This window comes from Budorcas taxicolor, chromosome 2 (assembly GCF_023091745.1).
Source record: "Budorcas taxicolor isolate Tak-1 chromosome 2, Takin1.1, whole genome shotgun sequence".
In the NCBI taxonomy this organism is placed as follows: domain Eukaryota; kingdom Metazoa; phylum Chordata; class Mammalia; order Artiodactyla; family Bovidae; genus Budorcas; species Budorcas taxicolor.
In genome coordinates this window covers 129201954-129226221 of record NC_068911.1, presented here as the reverse complement: position 1 = coordinate 129226221, position 24268 = coordinate 129201954, and the positions used below count along the sequence as shown (strand labels likewise).

The 24268-nt window shown below is 38.2% G+C and overlaps 1 protein-coding gene across 1 annotated transcript in view; it reads left to right on the top strand.

The window, feature by feature from the left end:
* The window catches only part of HECW2 (HECT, C2 and WW domain containing E3 ubiquitin protein ligase 2), a 248404-nt gene that overhangs the window by 210526 nt on the left and 13610 nt on the right, over positions 1-24268 (top strand). The window contains exons 21-27 of the mRNA XM_052663718.1: positions 5996-6148; positions 7927-8025; positions 12359-12488; positions 13507-13653; positions 14346-14460; positions 17605-17690; positions 18703-18815. Of these exons, the coding sequence (XP_052519678.1) occupies positions 5996-6148; positions 7927-8025; positions 12359-12488; positions 13507-13653; positions 14346-14460; positions 17605-17690; positions 18703-18815 (843 nt within the window). The remainder of the gene's footprint in view (positions 1-5995; positions 6149-7926; positions 8026-12358; positions 12489-13506; positions 13654-14345; positions 14461-17604; positions 17691-18702; positions 18816-24268) is intronic.

The following is a 24268-nucleotide window of genomic DNA, read 5'->3' as shown; positions in this document are numbered from 1 at the left end:
AGCAACAAAATAAAGTAGTGTTGGGTTAGAACCCTGAAGTATAAGATAAATATATGTTGATATAAATATACAGTTGAATAACTAAATGAAGGAGAATAGACAAATCTCCTCTGCAGAAGATTTCCAAATAATTTTCTGCATAATTCAGTGCTCCTTATGAGTTGTACATAGTGACTTCCTTCCAAACAGTGCCCTATGAAAAGGGGTGGGAAAGAAGTAAGCCTACAGTGGAGAAGCCTTACAAACACACAGGCAGGTGATCAAGGCTAAAATCAAAAAATGACAGTGATATATCCTGTTGATAGTATATATCCTTGGTGTGATGCGATGAGAATGACACTACCTTTATTGTCTTCCTCCCCAAAACATGTAACACCAGTCTAATCAGGAGAAAAATATCAGATAAATCCAAACTGAAGGACATTCTACCATATTACCTTACTAGTGCCCCTTAAAGCTGTCAAGGTCATCAAAAACCAGAAGCCCCTAAGAAGTGCTTAAGATGAGCCTAAGGAAACATAGCAATTAAATGTTGTATGGTACCCTGAATGGGATCCTGGAACAGAAAAGGGATATTAGGCAAAAATGAAAAAAGTCTGAATGATGTGTGAGTTTTAGTTAATAATCTATCAATATCAGTTCATTAACTGTAACAAATAGAGTATACTTGTGTAAAATGTTGTTAACAGGGAAACTAGGGGTGAGGTGGTATGAGAATTCTCCCTGCTGTCTTTGTAACCTTTCGATAAATGAAAAACTATTCTAAAAAGATCACTTAGTAAAAGAAAGCATAGAGACAGGATTTAGGGAGATTCAGAAACTGTTTCCCTGAACAAGTTTTCTTATTTTGTTGTTGCGTGATGGGGGTCACCAGGTAATTGTGGTATATGTATGCTTCCTTTTGCACTTGAGGTCAGTAGAGTAGTAAGTCTATAGAGAGAGTTAGTTCTGTGGAAAGTCCAAATTAGTAGAGGTATTGGTATGTATAGAGTATTATTTTATGTTGCTAAGGTCAACTTTGTTATCTATGAGGGAATAATATGTTGCAATTTCTATTGATACCATCTCACTGATAGTATTTTCTACCTGTCATGATCAGGGTCTTTATTTACAATAGATTAGTGAGGGCATAAACAGAAAGGATTTATCTTTTCAGAATAATGTGTCTGCCTACTCTCCAGAAAAGTGTGAATTAGCAGATTCACTCAGAGACTTCAGTTCTGCTCTGAGATGTTTCTTTGTGTAGGTCTTGACACATGATATATAGATTTTTCCTGAAATGGAAGAGCTGAGTCAAGAGAAATTGATGAGAAGTGTCATAGTCGTAAATCTATAGGACAGCTACGAATTCCATGTGAGGTAGAATTAACCCCAGAATATTAGAGATACCTGTATTCAATTAAAAATGCAAAAATAATTCTAGAGCCCTTTTAGGTAGTTATGCTAGTTGACAAGTGATTAGTATATCTCACTAAATTAATGTCATGTTATGCTTGGCTTTTTATGAAATACAGTCAATTTCTAAGCAAACACTGTGATTTAATTTGGTCAGAGCTGGAGATTTTGTTCTAGTCATTTAAATTTCCACCCAGCTTAAGTTGGTTATCTGCTCTTGCAAAGTGGGGAGTAGGAGAAAACAGCAGTGGAGGAATGACTTGGAAACTGGGTCGTCTGGACTGAGTGTGGCAGGAAATTGCATGGTCTGCTTGCCTCTTGGGCTTCTGTCTGCCCAGACATTGCTTCTTTAAGAGGGGAGCCACAGTACTGCATATTCTTCAGTGTATTATTTTCTTCTGAATTAAAAGTTTCAGCAACTAAAGCTTGTTGGTGTCAGAAGTTAGCTACGTAGACTATTGTGTTCACATAGGACATCCTGGGCCATTCACTTCTTTTTCTTTTTATTGAAGTAGAGTTGATTTATAATAGTGTGTTAGTTTCAGGTTTACATTCACTTCTTAGTACCCAAAACAAGTAAGGAAATAATGGCCTGGGTCAAGAGAGGATGTTTACACTGTGATTGCCTCTGTTTTTTTGTCCTCCATGGCCAACTCTATAAAAGGCACCTTTCTTTAAGAAAGAATGAGTTCATTATATGTAAGGTGCCTTCTATATGACATCAGTCATCTGTCTTGCAAAGCCATACTTGGACTAGGGAGGGGGTGTGTGCAAACAGTTTTAGTTTGGGGATTTAAGTACAGGTGAGCTCTTCCTATGGTATTTCTACTTAGGCAAATGCACGAAACTAGTGGGGGATGAGATCTGAAAGGTTTTTTTGAGTCCCTACTTATAAAATAACCAGCAGCTCTTACATCTGACTGATCTAGAAGTTGTTTTGGGTCCTGGCCTTGACCAATGTTTCCTCAAATATTTGTAAGGCTTCAAGTGAAACTAAGGTGTTGCTTGTTTTTGTCTAAAGGGAGATATTTGCAGGATAACCTAACTGACCCAAACCATGCTGAAGAAAGGTGCTTCTATTTCTAGGCTTTGGCTTGGTATCTCCAGGTAAAACTTTGTCATATTAATTGCTCACAAAATCCCTACTCACCTATCACTTCTTTAGTGGCTCAAGAACTAATGCCTTGCTGCTACAAATGTGAGAGTGAATCAGAAGGTGTGTAGACCATGTGTGCCTGAACCAGCTTGTAAGAAAGAAAACCTTTCTGTCTTCCAGAAAACGTGTAGGAAATGACAGTCAGACTTCCCAATGCCACTGTCCTCTTTCATTTTATAGTCTCCTTCCTTTGGGATACTTTGTTTTTGGTAATTTTTAGTTGAACATAAAGAACCAGAGAATAAAATTATTTAAGAAATATTGGATGCCACTAACAACTCGGGTGGTGTCAGCCCAGCAACGTGATGGTGTTTAAAATGCCTTATCAGCATTTCATGGGGCTGAAGACCCACCCTAAAGACATCTGTGCTTATTCCAAAATGCCCTCAGATGCAGCTGTTGTGTGGCTATACACCCGTTGTCCGGAGTTTCTGTATTTCCGTGCCAAGTCTTTAGCTATGGAACCAACCTAACTGGCAAAACAGGAATGTAACAAATGATCCCTGTGACATGAGTCATATTAACTATTTGTATGGAAGAGGTTGCTAAGACATTACAGGAAGCTCATGCATAAGGTATCCTGCTGGGACAGGTCTTATTGAATTAGGTAGATGTATGTAATTTGTAATCAACAACCTGCTCTCAGATATGTGGTTCTAAATTTCAGATCATAATCAAATCAAACTTTAAAAATGTCTTCACTTTAGAGTCACTCTATCAGTGCTGCTGGAGTTTAAAAAAAAAAAAAAAAGAGCAGATAAAAGCCTGACCAGTCGAGGAAGATACATTTTCCTCCTAGACCTAGATACATTGCCTCCAGGCCAGGGCTCATGGCTTCCTGCTTAGTATCTGTGACCACTCCTGAAGATTTCATACACCCTAGGATATTATTGTGATTTTACCTTTTCTTGAAATGATCTTCACTAAAGAAGAGGATTTAGAGTAAGCTAGGGTTTTTAATAAAGTAACATTTTCCTCCTACTTTCTTCTGCAACAGAGGTTGGCAAACTTTTACTGTAAAGAGCCATATAGTAAGGATTTTCAGCTTTTCAGGCCATTCCATGTTGTACCTCTCATTTTGCCATTACCTACTCACTTTGCCATCATAACAGCCCCAGACAACACATAAACAAATGAGCATGGCTGTGTTCCAATAAAACTTTTTTACAAAGTGAGGGCCTGGACCAGGCTTGGCCTGCAAGTCACAGTTTTCCGACCTCTCCTCTATAAGCAATGTTGTGTTTAGTCCTGATGAACGTTTTAAATATACTGAAGAGTGGACTGTAAAGAGTAATGAACATCACACATAGGGTCAGGAAACCTGTGTCAAGGCCCGGATCCTCCACTGCAGCTTTCATTTGATACAAGTCAGTGATTTCCTTCAGCCCCAGTCATCTCCTCAGTGAGGTGAGCGGATGGACAAAATGACCACTAAGATACTTTTGATTGGCGTTCTCTGTTTCTGAAAAGACACAGGGCTCGGCTGATGTAATTCATCATCAGTAGGAAATTTAGAGAGAAGTTTTGCGTCCACAGGGATCTAGATAGACTAGAATCATGAACTCAGTCTCACAAAGTGAAATTTAGTATGGCAAGTATTAATATTAGTGTCTAGTGCTTAGGTTTTAAAAAGATAGAGCGACGTGCAGACAGGGTGGGAGAGTCCTAGTTTAAAGCAACATAGGTGAAAGGTTTGAGCTGATGACTAGCTTGTGATGAGTCAATAAAGTAAAGTGACTGCCCACAAGGCAGGGTGACGTTAAGCTGCAGTAGTGGAGAAAAGTGTCCAAGAAGAGAGGTCAAGAGCCCTAAGTTTTTGCTGACAAGACCACACCTTGAGTATTGTGATCAGTAGAGACACACCCCTTAGGTCAAACTTTGACACTTGGAGAGTGTTTCAGAGCAGAGGACCAACATGACAAGGAAATTCCGTGCCCTGCCTTGAGAGGAGGTTGTTCGTGAGTGAGGAGGGGACAGGCACCAGGAATATAGACACTGCTGGACTTAGAATCTTGTAGAAAATGATGTAAAAATAAAACTTTGCATCTTTAGCATCTAGATTAGTACCCCAAACCTAGTAGGCACTCACATTTTTGTTGAAGGAGAGCCTCTAAATGTGTGAAGAATGTTCAGGTGGAAGAAGTAATCTACTTGTTCTTGGTGATGTCAGAGACCAGAACTAGGACAGTGGAAAGAAACCACCAGAAGCTGCCTTGGCCTATTACATAGACTGATATTTTTTATTTTAATATTTACGTGTTTATTTTCATGTGTGTTAGAAAAGAAATAAAGCTAACACATCACAATTCCAAAATATTGTGTAAGACAAGGCTACATTGAAAAAGCAAGTAAAGCTGGAAATATTAAGTAAATAGTAGTGCATATATATTCAGATATGGCAAAAATTAAGAACGTAGTATGTGGATAGCTGATGTCTGTTTTAAGAAAATTCTATTAAACTTTCAACTAAGATATATGAAGGCCTTTTAATTTTCCTTACTATTATTCCAGCTCCCTCTTCTAGCTATAATAAGATCCTTTTCTCTATCACACAATTCCATACCACACATGTGGAATTTTTTCTTTGTCATAAAAAAATACAGAAGTGGCCATTGAAGGAAATTCCATAGAGGGAAAAAAATAGAGTGAACAAAGGAAGTCTTATTAAATCCCACCTTACCCATTGCTTTCATTCCCCCTTCAGAATTCCTGCCTGTCTTTGAACCCTTATGTTTTTTTTACCATAGGGTAGATAGATGTACTTTACATTTTTCATTTTAAATTGAGCATATCAAATTGCTTTATTACATACTCCTCTTTGGTGCATTTTTTGTTCTCAGCATTGTTTGCCGCTTGTCAGTCCTCAAACCTCACACAATCATTTCTCAGATTTTACTTTGACCCTGATGTCTTTGTAAGTAAAATGGAAATTACACTGTTATTCAGGTGCTAGAATTTCAGCCTCTTCTCAACTACCTTCCCAAGGAAGCTTTAGACACCCTCACTTTTCTTGTCTATAATTTTCCTTGGTGTTTTATAATTTAAAATTTTCATCTGAACCCTATCATTCCATCTTTTGCCTCTAATCTCCCTAGGAGGCCTTATATCTGTAATATCCTCTCACCAATTCACTAAAGTCTCCTTTTGCCCCTATTTAAAAGTGTTTTGGAAAAACATGAGGACTCCATGTTCCGTGGATGTATCTAACTGATGCCCTCAGGTTTAACCTGCTTAAATAAGGCATTCCCACTGCAATCTCTCTCCCCATGGCCCGGCTCTGGGCACTTAAGTTATTTACCTTTTGATACATGATTTAATGACTAAACCACCACCACCAAACTTGATAATTAGACTTCCTGTTTTACAGAAAGTTGAGCATTATGTAAAATGTGCCTAATAAATAGAAAAAAAATAACTACTGCTCTTTTTGTGAATTTTTTAAAGGCTGGATTACAGTGGACCTTCCAGAGAGTTTTTCTTCCTGGTATCCAGAGAACTCTTTAACCCATATTATGGCTTATTTGAATATTCAGCCAATGACACATACACAGTACAAATAAGTCCCATGTCTGCCTTTGTAGACAATCACCATGAATGGTAAGTATTCTTCTCCCCAAATTTTTCTTTAGCTGATTTTCTGTGATATTAGTGTTTATAAGCACCTAAACTTAAAAAAAAAAAAAAGTTGTTTTTTGTTATTTTTTAGAAAATCATATTTTCTGTTAAATATCTCATTTGACTCTTGTTTGCATTATCAAATTTAACATACAGGCACTTTCCAATCTAGGAATAGATTATGTTCTGTAAGACCAATTTTAAGTGAGTTGGGTAAAATCCGAAAGGTTTTTTCCTGAGAGAACGTTGCAGATGATGTTAGGTTCTTAGCAAGACCCTAAATCCTTGTGTGAAGCTTTGGGTGACTCTGAGCTGTGACAGGGGACTGGTGGGGGTGAGTAGGGCAGACTCCTGACCCAAAGAACAAGCAGCTTCTAGAACAGTCCTTGGGGAAGTGGCTAACATGTAGGGAGGGGCAGAGCAGCTGGGCCTGTTGGTTTTCTAATGGGAGGGAAGACAGGAAGACAGAGTGGCTTCGAGGAACCAATGGTGGCAGAGAATCCTGGCAGGCAAGCAGGAGTGTAGGGTCACAGCAGTGGCCACTTATCCCAGTCACTATTTCAAGTTTGTAGCCAAGAATTGCCCTGCTCCTAATTTTTCACACAAAATCAAGTAAAGCTGGTATAGGATTCCCATCTGGGAATTATTTATTCTTAAAACCTCAAATTGCACTCTGTGACATTTTTTACATGCCTGCATTTATAGTCTTGAAGTATCTATATAACCCGTTTGCTTGTTTCTGTTCATTTTCACTATAGTAACACAAAAAAGAACGAGAATAAGAATCATGGAAAAAATTTCTTTGAGTCATGAGGTTAATATTGGTGGGTGGAGGGCATTAAGGTTTAGGACTTATTCTTCAAATTAACTTCCGTTTAACTACAATTAGAAGTCCTCCTAAGAGTAGCTATTGCAGTTATGCTAACCTAAGTGGAAATAAAGAAAAACAAAGCTGCTGGATATTCATCTTAAGATGGTTGCCTAACACTAAAAGTATAGTTGGACACTATGAACCTCAGTGTGGATTTACACTTTCAGAAGGCATCAGGCTTTCAAAAGGCTAGAAACTTGAATATTTTTGAAAAAGAAAATATATGTACATCTCAGCAAATCCAGTCATGACAGATATATTTAATAAAGTTTCCGAAGTGATTCAGAATAGAATTGAACACTGAAATTTTAGAGAACAGACTGTCCCATGAGGAAACTCCCTCAAATGTACACATGCATAATTCTTGGATGGTGACAGTTACTGTTAAGAGAGGGGTTTGAGAGAGAATAGAAGTAGGAACTTTCTCATTCCGAGACTGGGCTTTTCCTCAAAAGGGAATTGCTACTACTAGGTTTGCACTAGAGAAATCCTGCTAATATTCATGCACACAAACTACAAGGGGACATTTTCCCCACCATTACTGGTCTCATTCTGTCAACATTTCTTACAAATGATTTAAGGAAATTTCACTGTCATGCTAACAGGGATTTCATGTAGAGTGCTACATGCTGGACATCACTGACATGGGGAGGAGATGCAGCAGTATCTCTCTGAATATCAGATAGAAACAGATTTCTTCTATAAGTAGATGTGAAAATCAACCAGTGAAGACATAGCCTATAGTGTGTACAAATTCTCATGAACCTGGAAGGCAGTTCATCTTAGAAAATCTTAGGGGGTTAGAACTGGAAGGCATTGTTGAGAGGAAACAGAACCATTTAGAAACTGCTCCAAGACATGGAAACCATCTCCTGCTTTTCCTTCACAGGTTCCGGTTCAGCGGGAGGATCCTTGGTCTTGCACTAATTCACCAGTATTTGTTGGATGCCTTCTTCACACGGCCGTTTTATAAGGCTCTTCTCAGAATGTAAGAGTATTTTTATTGCTTGTGTAATTGCATGTAAAGAATGAAGTATTTCCTTTATCCAAAAGAATCTTTTGTCAAGGTCATGTTTTGACTCACTATCTCAAATCTATTATTATTTACTTAATAGTGGTTTAGATTTCTGAAACTAATCAACTAATCTAATTTCAAATATGGTTACTGGATTTTTCCAGCTTCTGATCCTTTATTCCTGTCTTGTTCCCAAAGGCTTAGTTTTGCTCTACTCTGAGTAACTGATTCTCATTTGTTGCTATACATGTTTCTTCAAAACAATTGTACTTTAAATACAGTGCTGAAATTCCTGTGGTATTAATGCCAATTATTTATAGAATAGTTGTGGGTTAGTCTTGGTGACTCATCGCCCCCCATCTTTCACAAAATGCCTTTACATTTTGCCTTAAGCAAACATTCAACTGCTTGTTCTTGGTTCAAATTTTCACTCTCCTTTTTTAACATTTGTTTGTTAGAGGTGGGCCATATTTTTCAAGTCCCATATTTTTCTTGAAATCTCTCTATATGCAAGGCAGTAATTTATGATGGCAGATGAAACTTTAGCATTCACAGAACTTTTTCTTCATTGTTACCACAGTGAAAGATTGCAATTAGTGTAAAATGTAGAGCCAACAGTTTCTGTCCTGTAATCAGTAGTCATTTACAAGGCTGAATAGAAGGCAACTGTCTGTGAGAGTAGTAGCTCAAACTTGCAACGAGAAAGTGCAGCATGATTGCATGGTTCTGACCAGCTCATTCCCTAACCAAGGCCACGTATCCATGTATCTGCTTTCTGTAAGCCTGCTGCTGCTAAGTCACTTCAATTGTGTCTGACTCTGTATGACCCCATAGACGGCAACCTACCAGGCTCCTCTGTCCCTGGGATTCTCCAGGCAAGAACACTGGAGTGGGTTGCCATTTCCTTCTCCAATGCATGAAAGTGAAAAGTGAAAGTGAAGTCGCTCAGTCCTGTCCGACTCTTCACAACCTCACGGACTGCAGCCTACCAGGCTCCTCCGCCCATGGGGTTTTCCAGGCAAGAGTACTAGACCTCAACTGAAAGTATTTCTAATGGATTCTTAAAGAGGGCCAGTAGGAAGACTTTTGCCATCGTCTCTTTTGATATATAGGCCAATGAAGCCCTGAGCACCTGGACACTGGCCTTCTGCCTCTCTGGTTCTTCTGGCCCATTTGCATCTTTCCATTTCATTGCCTTATCGTTCATCCTTCCCATTTAAACTTCCTGAAAGAATAGTCTATACTGACTGTTGACATGCCCTCAACACACTTCAGTCTAGCTTTTTTCCCACCAATAACCTATGGAAGCTTTTAAAGAATGTTTTTTAGTCTCTATTTTAATAGACCACTCTGCTGCTTTTGATAGTATTGATCCCTCCCAGACCCATCCATTTTTCTTGAGTTCTTCCTTTTCTGGTGTCCATGACACTATGCTCTCTGGGTTCACCTTTTACTTTCATGCCTCCTTTGTGGGTGTCCTGACTTGCCCTTTAACCTTGGTGTTCCTGAAGCTTCCATTCTGGTTCCCCTTCTTTTCTCTCTATATATATGTTCTCATGGGAAATCTCTTCAGCTGTCGCATCTACTGACTCTCCAGTCCACACCCTTGGATATGATCTCTCTTGAGTTGTAAGCTCAAGCATCAATATTTTACTTAATGTCTCTTCTTGTATGTCTCACAGGCACCTCAAAACCAACATGGTTAAAACTAGATTCATCAATTTCTCCTGACCTAAAAATATACCTTCCCGCGTGTACCTAGTCATAGTTCATAGTGCCAACATTCTCAATCACTGTGGTCAGAAATTGGGAGTCACCCTTAAACAGGGGTAGTTTCTTCTCTTCCCCACCTCCTGCCCCATTCCCACGGTACAGGTCACGAATCTTTCAGGTTGTTTTTCCTGCTAAACTTGTGGCCTTAGGAATTTTTCAACTAGTGGCCCTCAAGACTGGCAGTGAATCAGAGTTATCTTGTAACTTGAGTTCATTTGCTGTCTCATTTTAGATATGCTTCTTTTTACCCACCCACTAAAATGGTTTACTCATTTCCACATTTGCCTCCTAAATAATTCTAAAGTTCATCTTCTCTACCCTAATATTCCTGCCTGGAAGATTCCATGGACAGAGGAGCCTGGTGTCCAGGAGGTTGCAGAGTCAGGCACGATCAAACACATACCCAGTCTACCCTGAGAGCTGTGCTCTAACTAAAATTTTATCTTACTTTGGACAGGTTACTGTAGTGGTCTATTAATTGGTTTCCACCCAATGATACCTACCCCCCACCCCCCATTATAAGTAAATCCTCTATCCTGCCACTTCTGGATAAACAATTTAAAGTCACACCTCATATCTGATCATGTCATTGCCTGTTTTAAAACCTTTCGGTAGTTCAGAATCACCAAGCTCCTTAGAATGACATTCAAGACCAGCTTCTAGATACATTTCCGGCCTCATTCTCTGGACATTCTGTCTTACGGTTAACTCTTCTGGTGCTGCCCATATGCTTGGAATATCTGTATACTCCATCCCTTTGTGCTTCGTTCAGGTTGTCTTCTCCTGCCTTTCTTTTCTCCTTTTCTCTTTTTTGTTCATTCTCCTTTACGTCTTTAGCTTGAAACATCCTAAAGACTTTAATATAGGTATAATCTACTCCAAAAAGCTTCTTCTAAATCTCCAGGTCATGATTATGTAGCTTGGTTGTTTATATCAGATATTATAGCTTCACCACCTGGCACTTACAGTGCTTGATTAATAATCTATTTAAAATCTGTCCGAAGATTAGTTTTGATCTTCAAATGTTTACATGGATTAGGTTGAGCTGTGTCTTAAATCAACTGTACAGAGTAAACTGAAGATGTCATTTGTTGCTGGAGAAAATGTAATAAATAGCATTGTGGGAGAGGGGGAAGGAGTAGAATTTGCACTGGACAAAAAATCAGATCAAAACAGCTTTTCCCCAGCCACTTTTGATCTTGGCTTAATTACTGATTTGCAGTTTTCTCATCTTAAAAATGAGAAAATGTTTTTTAAAACGTTGATCTGATTTCAAGCTCTGTCCCAGCTACCTACTGGCTGTGTGAAATCAGGCAACTTATATAACATTCCTGAGCTGAGTTTCTCATCAGTAAAATTGAGATAAATATTCCTACTCTGTAACATTTTGGTGGAGACCCTATATGTGAAAACAGTATGGAACCAATAAAATATTATATAGAAATTTGTTTGTCTTACTAAATGAAAAATATAATCAGAAAAATCAGTCAGTCTCCAGGTCAAAATAAATGTCTTGCACGTTTGCTGTGGGAGGTCCCAGTATCTACCTTATGTACCTTTTTTAACTTTAACTGAAGTGTAACATACATATAAAAAAGTGCACACATAATGTGTTATCCACCCTAGGCTATTACTGATCACCTTAAATCAACTTATCTACTTGTGTCTTTGTTTCTCTAATGGTCTACATTAGCTCCTTGAGGGCAGTAACTGTTTATCAAGTAGCTATTAAGATGTTTGGCACATAATTGGTGTCTCATACATGTGTAGACTGAACTAAACAAAATCATCTTTGAAACTGGGCTGAGGGGAGGAAATTCCAAAACAATAAAGCAAATCAGTTGCTACCACCTTTACAACAGGGACATATAATAATAGTAGCTCCACCTCATGTAGAACGTCTCTCAGCAATCAAGAAAGAAGAGAGAAATATAGAAAACTATTAAAACTGTAGAGCAATTCTGTGGCTTTCAGGTTTCAGAATCATAGAAAGAGTAAAAACCATGAGGGAAAAAGGGATATATGTGAATGTGGACCATAGATTCTAGTCTTTGGCGGGGAGGGGGGGAGGCGGGGGGGGGGGGAGCGGAAAGCTTTGGGGGAAAAAAGTTATAAAGTACAGTATAGAAATGTACAAAGAATCGCTAATTAGGAAAATGATAATTTAAAATAGTTTAACCTAGCCAAAGAATACTGAACCCAAGTTGTCAACCCAAGTCCCAGTTTTACCTCTGGCATTATTTGTGGGTGGCTGTGCAAACGGCAGCCACTCTTTGTACCTCCAGTTCTGTGTCTATAAAAGATAAAACAAATTGAATGATTCCTAAGGCATTTTACATATCAGGATTTTAAAATGTTATACATTTCTGAATTATTTCACTGCTTTGGTTACTGACTTTGACAAAACACATTCCAGAAATCACTGCCTATTTAGTTGATACTGTACTTGTCACTGGTTCTCAGTGTGTTTCTTCACGACTCTGGGTTTTGCTAATATCCATGCCTACATATTTGTTTCTCTTTGTCCTCTCAGTCTCTGTGACCTGAGTGATCTAGAATACCTTGATGAAGAGTTCCATCAGAGCCTGCAGTGGATGAAAGACAACGACATCCATGACATCCTGGACCTCACGTTCACTGTGAACGAAGAAGTTTTTGGGCAGGTCTGTGTGTGAATAATGGTGATTGTGTGTGGTAATTGAAGACTGTTGGTTGGCAAAGGATTAATTCAGTGGCTAAAATCAAATGTTTATTTATTTGTGACTGGTTGGGTGGTTTAAACCCAGATTTATATATAGTTATAATAATCTTGGTTACAAAGGTTATTATAATGCCAGCTTCAGATTAAGATGTTTTAATTTATAGATAGTGATAACTATTTGTGTGTTGTAAGCAATCTTCTTTTTATTTCCAACTAAAATATCCTCATAAGATATTAGAATGTACCTGATATAAAATATAGTTGTTAAAAATCCATGCTACCTCAGAGTTGAATATTAAAATATTCAATTAGCACTTGTACTTAACTCTCATTCATGGTTAAGAACTAAAATGGATTGTTTTGAAGCTAGGGGAAAGTAAACACTATTTTGGTGAAGGCTTGAAAACACTTCTTTTTTTTTAATTGATAAAAGAGTTGGTTAAAAGATTTCTTTCAGAAATTGTATACTGGTTCATAAGTAATATTCTTAGTTAGACATTAATACCTGGCTGGTCTCCTGAATTTCATATTTTGAAAGTAGGTCTCAAGTTAACATTTGCTTGAATGTATTTCTGCTTCCTTAAGGTAAACCTTTACCTAAATATTTGCTTTCTATATGTAGTTGATTCTGAATCCTAAAGAAATTTGTGATAATGTCTTGTCAGACATTCAAATAGCAGTGTCACAGAATTTGAAACCTCTTCATTTTCATTTAGAAGATTTATTTATGGATTTAAAGCTTAACCTGGAGCACTTGTGGCACATATATATTTAGCCACAAAGGTGCTCAGGCATCAACTCATTGCCCATTTTCCCTGAGCACCACTGTACGCCCAACTCTGTGCTGGTGCTGACCTCCAGCTTGGAAGATGTTCCCAGGGCTGGGACAGGTAGGGGCTGATTCCAGCTCATTGGTAGCAGTAGTCTTACATCATCAAACATATTGCTTTATTGTCAGCCTTTTTGTTTTTTAATCGCAGATTACGGAACGAGAATTAAAACCAGGGGGTGCCAACATCCCAGTCACAGAGAAGAACAAGAAAGAGTACATTGAGAGGATGGTGAAATGGAGGATTGAGAGGGGTGTCGTGCAGCAGACAGAGAGCTTAGTGCGTGGCTTCTATGAGGTAAAGACAACCAGCTATAGTGGGGTTCTTGGCTGACCCCAGTTATACCTTGGTCCATCTCATTCTACTTCATATGTGTGTCATATTCTCATTTCTCTTTTGTTGTATTTACTGTTGCTAATTCAATTTAAACACTTAAATAATTTTTCCTATATGTTTCAGGAATACACAAAAATTTATTGCCCTGTTACAAGAAATCATTGAAATAAAATGACCTGAATTCAAATAGCATTTGAGAGTTTAATGACCACTAATAACATTTAAGTCATGCATCTTACTCATGCTTAGATGTGGGTAATCAAATCTCGTGCCTGATATGTGAAATGATAGTATCTGAGGGTCAGAATGAGTTGTTACAAGTATTTCATGTGACTTCTTTTGTGAAAAAGCCCCTATAGCTAAAATAAAAATAAACTATGAAAGTGACTGGAGCACTAGATCTTCTCCAAGAGGAAAAAAAAAGAAAAGAATTCACTAGTGACCAGTTATAAAACAAAAATTCTGTTGAAAATTTCATCAACCTTGTACTAAAAATATATTTGTAGAGAACTTTACAGTTTTCAAAGTACCTCCACAGAATACATCCATGTATTCCCAACACTCCTTGTGCCCTCCTGTTTTGATGAAGTGTAATTGTAGCTGAGGCTTCTTCAGGTTCTTAAGCCATGTCCTGTATTCTTTTTATTCCACAGGTGGTGGATGCCAGGCTGGTATCTGTTTTTGATGCAAGAGAACTAGAACTGGTCATCGCAGGCACAGCTGAAATAGACCTAAGTGATTGGAGAAACAACACAGAATATAGAGGAGGTGAAATTTGACTTATTGATGGCTGGATTTTAAGTTTCAGACTAAAGGGAGGCAAGTGGTTCAGCACGTGGATCCGGATCCAGGACAAGCAGAGGCACTTGCACTCTAATCATAGGTCTGACACACTCTCCTTTGAGACCATGGGCAAGTACATGCCCTTCTTCCCCTAGCTGTCTCATCTGTCAAGTGGAAGGAGGACTGTTTATGCACCATTTGAGGATGTCATAAGTCTTAATTGTTGGTGAAGAAATGTGACCATAGGAACAGTAATTAATTGTTTTATGGTGTTGTTAGTGAAGCATCAAGGAGCTAATATCCGACTGGTTAAACTCCACCTATTCTGTCTTCATTCTCAAACCTGAAGAGGCACACCCTCTTAACTTCTTAATGAGCAAACATAGTTTTTCTACATTTCACTTGAACTACTTACCAGTTGTAATTCACAGTTGAAACTCATGAATAGAATAAGATATAGTTCTCAGATTTCAAATTTACTGAACAAGCCCTTTTAGAATTCAAGCATTAGGTTCAACCAAAAAGGAAACTGCTGTAAGATTAGCTTAAAACTGCATGCGTGCCCAGTGTCTTCAATTATGTTTGACTCTTTGTGACCCTACCCTTTGTAGCCCATAAGGCTCCTCTGTCCGTGGGATTTCTCAGGCCAGAATACTGGAGTGGGTTGCCATACCCTCTTCCAGGGGATCTTTCCCACCCAGGGATCAAACCCACATCTCCTCCATCTCCTGCATTGCAGGTGGATTCTTTACTGCTGAGCCACTGGGGAAGCAGCTTAAAACTGGACATGCCACCAGATAGGAAGCTTTGGGGCTGGCATTTCTACAGATCAGTACAAGTTTTCAATTAGCAGTTGGCATTAAAGCCATTTTAATTTGATTGCTGAATCAATACACTTGGAAAGGGACCTGATGCTAACCCAGAGTTAGTTTTATTCAGTACTTTCAAGCAAAGAACAAATACATTTTCTGAAATTTATTGTAGTGTTATTGTCTTCAGAAAGTCATGAAAAATGACAGTTGGGTTTTGCTTTTGTCTTTTAACTTAGAATGTAAGAGGAGAGCAGTAATTATGAACTTGGAGAGTGAAGAATACAAGCTTTAAGTCACTGAATTAATCACTTAGCAGACTAAAATTAGAGCTGAGCAGTTCTCCAGTTATCGGTAAATTGAAACAGAGATTTAAAGGAAAAAAACCTTACAACTATGGAGTAGAAATATACCTTAACATTGGCTCAGTTGCTTTTATTTTGGCTTCTGCTTGGCTCTTCCAGTCCATCACTATTGCCCTGGGCTGGCTTTGCCTGCCCATTTCTCTGAAAGGCAGGATTAAACTGCAGTGTCCATTGCTGCTATTTCTGAAGTCCAGTTGCTGTGATAGGTCTTTACCAATTGGCCCTCTGTATAATCCACATAGGCCTTGGCTGTTATACCTTTAACTAAACCAGTTTCATTCACTAAAATACAATTTCTCCAACATGCTGCATAACTTATGTGTTACCATAAATACTATTAGCTCGTTCTTTTACCCACCATGCACTCCCCCAGGAGATTCTAATAACATTCAATCATATCAGCCAGTTTTGTGTTTACATAGGATAGACTTTTATTCTCTGTGTATGATGAATCAAGTACCTATTTCTTTGCTTATTGTCAATCTTATCAAATAAAATCCTTGGGAAGAGAGTGCTGGGGGGAGGGAGGGGCAGGAAAAGGGCCAGATACCCAGTTGCCATGTTTGCTAACCCAGCTAGTTGGCACTGAATGAAGGGGCGGCTTTGCTGCCATTTGCCATATGTTCACAGGGCAGCTGTTTGTAGAGAATACGACGAGATACTTTCACTCTTCCGCCTTTTCTAAATGGTTTTGGCACAGACAGCAAAGGAGGGGCATAAAAGGGCCAGTTCAAAGGGTCAGAAAACTTTAAAGCTATAAAGAGCCAATGCACTTACATTATAGATGACAAAACTCTTTTCTCAGCACAAATAGCTAATCTTTGCCAAAGGCAGGACAACGAGCCTCTGGATTTCCGTGGCCAGTCTAGTTGTATTTACCCTTCATTTGGTTCCCTTTCTTCTCCGAAGGGCATCACTGACCAAATGGTAAACAGTTTAAGGCAAGAGTCCCCTCAAAACCCATGTTAGAAAAAATTCAAAGGAAAATGGTTTCTACCCACCTTCTCCTCAGGACTAACTGCTACTGATTCAGAATTAGAGTAGCTCTCTCTGCACACTGAATGTGTCAGTCAGTTGGTCTGAATCACTAACTGTGCCGTGATCTTTGTCAGCCTTCCTCTGAACTTAATTTTTCTCCATTGAGTTTTTGAAATCCACTGCTACTCCCTTAATCCTCCTGTGGGATGATACTATTGACATTTTATTAAACTCTACTACAGTATGGAATAAAAGTAACATTTAGGTTGATGATTATTTGAAATTTACTCGTTGAAGGAATGAAAGTAGTATAATTATTTTCCCTTTTTGTTAACAAAAAGTAATTTGATTTTAAAATATGAACATTATATATAGTTTTAAAATAGTTTGCAATATATGTTTATTTGTCTAATTATTTGATTTATGTCTCTCTCTTTACCAGAAGCCCTGTGAGGGTCTATTTTCTTTGCTATTGTACCCTCAACCCTCAGACGTAGTTCAGTGCTTGGCATAGTGGTTTGTTGTTCAGCGCACAGTTGTATCCAAATCTTTGTGACCTCGTGGACTGCAGCACACAAGGCTTCCCTGTCTTTCACTATCTCCTGAAGTTTGCTCAGACTCCTATAGAGAATTATTTCTTAAATGAAGGAATGAAAGGTTCAAGCATTTCCAATACCAGCAACTATGTTTTTCAAAAATGATGTGGTTAATGATAACTCACTTGTTCTGTCCGCTAGTTTCATTTAGTGACTTCTAAATGGAAACAGATTCCTTGGTTCCCTTTAGTGTTTTGTTTTACTTTTGACACTCATGTGATCACATTAACAGTATTATTCCTTGGTCTAAATTTGTAAATAACCTTTAAAGAATCCAAGATGATGATTTATGTCTGGGAGTCTTTTGTTGACATACCAGTGTCATAGTGACTTAAGATAGAAAACTCAAAGTAATACTAGCTTTCATGATTCGTTTGATAGGCTATCATGACAATCACATTGTAATTCGGTGGTTCTGGGCTGCAGTGGAAAGATTCAACAATGAACAACGACTGAGGTTGTTACAGGTAAGATGCCTTTAGTTAATCTTTTTATGCATTAATTGTTGGAATTTCATATTTTTAATAATGGATAAGTATACTCAGTAAATATATCCCATGTTTATCTGCATATTCTGAGTACACTGTTTTCAGACTCTTCTGATTGCATGGTTCTTTGGTTCCATCACTGTGCAGAACATCTCTAACTAATCCAAGCGTCTCATTAGAGCTGGGAAGTACCGACTGCCATCCAGGAGTCCTCAGAACAGCATTCACCTTCAGGGCAGTTTGATCCCTTCATCCAGAGGCCTTCCAAGTACTCTGCAGGCCAGCATCTCTGGCAACAGAAAGAGATAATCTTCAGTCTCATTTATCAAGAAATGATCCAGTTCCTTGATAGAGAGTCCCTTCTTTTCTTCCATCTAACTTTCCACAAATTTGAGATAACATTGAAGTTTAAGAATACTGGGAAAACTAACTCATTATTTTCTTATGGTGTTATAGTTATACAGATAAATTCTTTATTGATTGCAGCTAAAGAAATATCAGACATAAGGAAGCCTTTTGTTTGCTCAGACAATATCTTACAAGTAGTCTGGATCTTAGCTCCTTTGGATTACAGATCTGAGTCTCAGATTTGCAGGCCTATAAATTCTTTTTGTTTTTCATTCACCTCAAATTGATCAGGGACTGATGCTAAGTAGACTTAGGTTAATTGACACGTCCACTTTATTAATCTCTAATGGAAAGTATCCGTGGTTTAAGCTTCTAAGTTAAAGGATGTATAGGATGCTGTATTTTCTACAAACCGTCCACATCCCCTTTCCCTTTATAATGCACTGTCCTTCCTTGGGATTCTCCAGCTCTCCGTCAGAATTCTCACATTATAGTTATTCTGTCTCTATGGTTTTATCTTTTGAGCTTTACCACCAGTGAGCAGCATGCTGCTCTTCCCCAGGACCTCTGTATATGAATGACCTCTTTCCTAGAGATTGGTCTCTTGGCTTCACCTTCTCCTTCTGTTTTCTTGGGTTGATAGTTTGTTACAGGCACATCCAGCATTCCCTATGAAGGATTTGCTTCTCTCCGAGGCAGTAATGGCCCAAGAAGATTCTGTGTGGAGAAATGGGGGAAAATCACTGCTCTTCCCAGGTAAAGTAGAAAGCATTTCTTTACTGTCACTACAGTGCTCTGGGGGGGAGCTTTAGCTTAAGTGTGTGTTGACTTATTGCCGTTTTTATGTTGAAAGTTTGGAAGAGTAGAAAAAGCTTTTAGAATGAATTGATCTTGGATCACCTTTCTAAATGATGGAAAGATATTCCCGATCATACTTGAAGTACATATGTACATACCTTAAAATACAAAACACAACAGAACCAAAGCATTTGTTAGTGATAGGAGAAGCAATGTTGTCATACTTGTAGTTCTAATTTATGTTTCAGAAGCTCTAGTTTTAAGTTTATCATTGGTAACTATTTTGAATCCCTCCACTAAAAATGACCATTGTGGTTTCTAAGGACAATTAAATCATGTAAATATGTCTCTTCTATCTATCATGCATGCCTTACCACCTTGTGAATGCTCTCTGCATTGTACTCTCATTCATAATAAAATGATATATTTCCTTGAGTGGAAAAAATTGCTTTTCTGCTGCTACTAGTAAATATAAAAGACTAGTAAGGCAGCATCTGTGAATTTAAAAACTGGGTTGAATGGAGCAAACTGGAACTGAAGCAGAAGAAAAGCAGGGAGCAAATAAAGAGGAAGAGAGAAGAGTTAGTTTCAGAACTCCTTTATCAATCAGCAGTAATATATTGAATTTTTGAGTAAAAAGGATTTCAGATTGCCTCTCATTTTACTAATAATGAAACTGCTTTCTGGGGAGGTTAAATCTTCCCAAGTGATATTAAGTTCCCGATGATGTTATCCTGAGTTTAAGTACAGTCAGCCATCTATATCCATGAGTTCTGCATCTACAAATTCAGCCAACCACAGATTCCCAACAACTACAGGTCAAATATATTTTTTTGAAAAGTTTCCATAAAGTTACAGAAAACAAAAGTTGAATTTGCTACATGCTGGAAACCATTACTTAGCGTTTACATTATACTAGGTTTTCAAGCAATCTAGAGAGGACTTGCTTCCCGGATGGCTCAGTGATAAGGAATCCACCTGCCAGTGCAGGAGATGCAAGAGACATGGGTTCAGTCCCTGGGTCGGGAAGATCCCTCGGAGTAGGAAATGGCAACCCACCCTAGTGTTCTTGCCTGGAAAATTCCATGGACAGAAGAGCCTGGCATGCTACAGTCCATGGAGTCACAAAGAGTCATACACAACTGAACACAAGATGATTTAAAGTATACAGGAAGACATGCATAGGTTAGATGCAAATAATATGCCATTTTATATTTGAGCATCCATGGATTTTGGTATCTCTGAGGGAGTTCTGGAACCATCCCCTGGGGATACCAAGACAATTGTACAGATGACTTTGAGAAACTTATTAAGAAGACTGAATTCTTAGCAGTTGTAAGGCACTGGTTTTTAAGAATAGCATTCTAAGCATAAACATGTAAAAAAGTGGTGCTGAAAATACACATACAGAGAGTAATGAATAGAGCTCACTCAGGGCTGACCTGAGCCACCTCTTTGGGTACATCTCAGTTTGTGAACAGAGGTGCTTGCATGTAAACATCTAAGTATTAGCTGGCTGACTTGGTGTTCCAAATGTAAAAGATTTAATTTCATTATTTAAAGAAGAATTTTATTTTATTTTCCCTATGTCTAAAACATGGCTTTTCTTGCTTAAACCACATTTGCAACACAAAACCAGACTTACGCTCTCTGAGTAGGGCCTTTCACCTTTCTGAGAAACTCAAGGATGCATTAAAGAGGCACGAAAGGACAGATGAATTGTGTTCTTTCTCTTGAAATCTGTTTTTGTAAAGATTTACTTTTGTAAAGTAGATGGAATAAACTGTAATAGTAGGAAGACATATCAGCTGTTCATATTTAATTACTGAAATTTTCACCAAACCTGGTGAGCAAAGAAAGGCAATTTGGTGTAAACAACAAACTTTAGCTTCAGAGACTAAGCTCTAGCCCAGTTCTGTTACTTGCCTGCAGTGCAGTCTTCGAGAAGTTGCTTAATCTTTCTGAACCTCTGTTTCCTCATCTAGATTGTAGGTCAGTAATTCTGAAGATTAAATGAAGTCATTCATATAAAACATTTACTGCTGACCCTGGCCCAGCTGATGATGGCTGCCATTGTGACTTCTGCCATCATCATCTGTAATATATGTCAGGCTGCAGCTTATTGGAAAGAGTGCAGGGCTGGAAGTTAGAGGACCTGGAGTTCTTGGGAGGTTGGGATTTCTTGCCCACCTCTGCCACCAGCTGACTCTGGGACCAGAAAAGACCACTTGATCTCTCAGCCTGTTTCTCCACCTTTAAATGGCCAGGGAAGGGGTGGTCTGTTAGGTTCAGTTCATCAATAAGTAGCACTGACAGTTTGCTGAAGAACCTTGGGGGTCAGGCCATATTTACTTGTCTACTTCCCCCGGAGTTCCAGGAAGTTCATATACTTGACTCATCATAAATGGTGGGGTTCTTCATAGCATTGCATACATACAGTTGGGTAACAGGCATTGTTGTTTCTTCCTTTCTTCATTGTGACCTGACACTCTAGGTTCTAGATTCCAGTTCTACCCAGATTGTAAAAGTCATACATAACGATGATATGAGGCACATCAGGCAAGCAGACCATTCTCATACCTTGCCTGTAACAGGCTCTAATGTTTTAAGTCCAGTGGGAGGAAAGAGCTACTTGACTATTCTACTTCACCAGTTCATCAACTTACATAGTTCATCAACTTACATAGCCTCGTTAGGGGATATGAGTGCAGATTTAAGCCCTTTGATACACTAGTTATGTGATCCTAAGAGCCTGGATCCATCTCTGAAGAGTAGAAAGAACAATGCCATGCTCAAGGAGTATTTGTGACAAGTGAGTGAGAATAATGTGCATGAAAGTCCTTAAGGATAGTATGTTTTCTTTGTTCTTTTAAACCTTTTATTATGATTCTTCTGGGAGCCACCATACTGCTGAAACTATTAAAATCTGCTTCACAAAAGTGGTACATTGGAAGAAATACATAAAAGGAGAACTTCAACTCATGACCATACAGTTTTATCAGAAGTGATTTCTTCACTGTTAACTGTCATCATGAAATGTGGCATCTTAAGTGCCAAAGAGATCTGTAAGATTGGCTCTGGTCTAAAGAGATGGTATATATGACTGAGCCCAGTTTTTCCTACTATCAGCACAGATACACTAAAACCATCATTCCTGCTGTTTCCTCCTAGGTTTAAGTTGTAGAACTAAAGAACTGGTCTGTACCAAGCTATTCAACCCCCATGTATTTCTTTTTCTTATTTGTGAGATGATGTCTAACATTAAAAATGTGACATTGCACACACTGGATACAAAATGAATGGATATGCTTCTTCCTTAGAATGTGTATTCCCTAGGAAGTCTGGCATCATCTTGTGTCAGGCAGGGGAGGCTGGCCCTGGAGAAGTCGAAGTGGAGGTGGATGTAAAGGATGAGGACAGGCAGCCCCAGCAGAAGGGAGGGCATCTTATTCTAGACATGAATGATTGAGGGCCTTTCTGCCTTTCAAGGAAGCAAATGAGTCTCATTCTCTTCTCAGACTTCCTAGTCCTCATTGCAGTAGCAGTAAATAATGCTACTCACAACGTGGGCCGAAAAGTGTATTAAAGTATATAGGGGTGTCTCTGAAGCCAGAACAAGTTGAATCCGTGGCTCTCTTTTTCTATCTTTTGGTAATAAAGTAACTAGAGACCAGATGGTAAATAATGATGGAGGCAGGCCGGTGTCTCTGTGGAGGTGTCTAACTTGAACACATTACTGCACTTCCTGCTTCCTGGTTGGTAGTTAGCTCTATATTTTGCATTTCTGTAGATTTCCTGTCTCCTGTGCTCTGATGGGCTTCAGTTCGGTTCAATTAAATCGCTCAGTCGCTCAGTCGTGTCCGACTCTTCGGAGACTGTAAATTCACTTTATGGCAAATGCTCTCTTAAACATTCTGAAAAACAGGCTGCTCACATGCCCACAGGAAAATGCAGGTCAGATCCTCTCTCCCAGGGTGGTGTAGACTTTATATGTTCTTCCCAGAGGCTCTTGCCCAGTAGGCAGTGGGAAAGCTGCTGTCGTAATGGGGGAGTGTTTGGTTTTGCTAAAGGAGGGAAACACTCATTTTAGAAAATGGTTGTGTCTGGAGATGATTATAAATACAATGCTGACCCAAATTAAAAAATAAAAAGTAATAGTTAATTATGAAATGAGTGTCTCAGGGAGACAGCTTTTCCAGTGGAATAGAACTTTAAAAGATAAAATAACTTTTAAAGATAAATATTTTTCATTAAAAAAGTTTTTAATTGATATATACTTGATAATGCAATATTATGTAAGTTACAAGTGTACAATATAGTGGTTCACAATTTTAAAGATTATTCTCCATTTATTGTTATTATAAATTTTTGGCTATATTCCTAATGTTGTACAATATATCCTTAGAGCTTATTTTTTACATAACTTTGTACCTCTTACTCCCTAACCCCTGTATTGCTAGACATTTTTTCACTTTTTAATCTTATGTAAAGAAAACTGAAAAGTGTTAGTTATTCAGTCATATCTGACTCTTTGTGATCCCATGGACTGTAGCCTGCCAGGCTCCTGTCCATGGGATTCTCCAGGCAAGAATACTGGAGTGGGGTAGCCATTCCTTTCTCCAAGGGATCTTCCCAACCCAGGGATTGAACCTGGGTCTCCCGCATTGCAGGCAGATTCTTTACCATTTGAGCCACCAGGAAAGACCCATGTAAAGAAAAAGTTTCACAGAAATGCCAAGAAGTTAAAAATAAAAGATGGGTATATAATATAAATATATATATAGTAATATATAATAAAATATATAATAAAATTAATACATATTATAGTATATCATTAATATTCTATAATTAATAATTATTATAGTAATATATAATAAAAATATATAAAGATATATTTTTAGAGATATATAAAGATATAGTAATATTAAAGAAATTAAAGTAAAATTAAAGAATAGTAATATATAATAAAATATATAAAGATATATTTTTAGAGATAACCTCTAAACATACTTCTACTCATTTGTACACAACATACACATACATGACACACATTTAAAAACAAGATACAATCAGAGCATATATACTGTTTATGACCTGCTTTTTGTTTATCAAATATCACTAATCATGAACATCTTTCAGTGTCATGAAATATTGCTTTACAGTGTCATCAGTAATTCAGCCCTTCCTCCTCTAGTACAGATAGCATCGTCTACTGCCAAATTGAACTGTAAACTAGGAAATAGGAAAGTAAGTGAGGAGCTCATGTCACTCTCTTTAATTAAAAAAAAGTTCAGAACAAGAGAGACACTGTAAAGATCCCTTGGTGCCCCCTCTTTTTTGTACTTGTCTTGAGGCATCCCTCCCTGGTCTCCCAACTCCCTACCACATGCTGGTCAGCTGAGGGGCCTTGG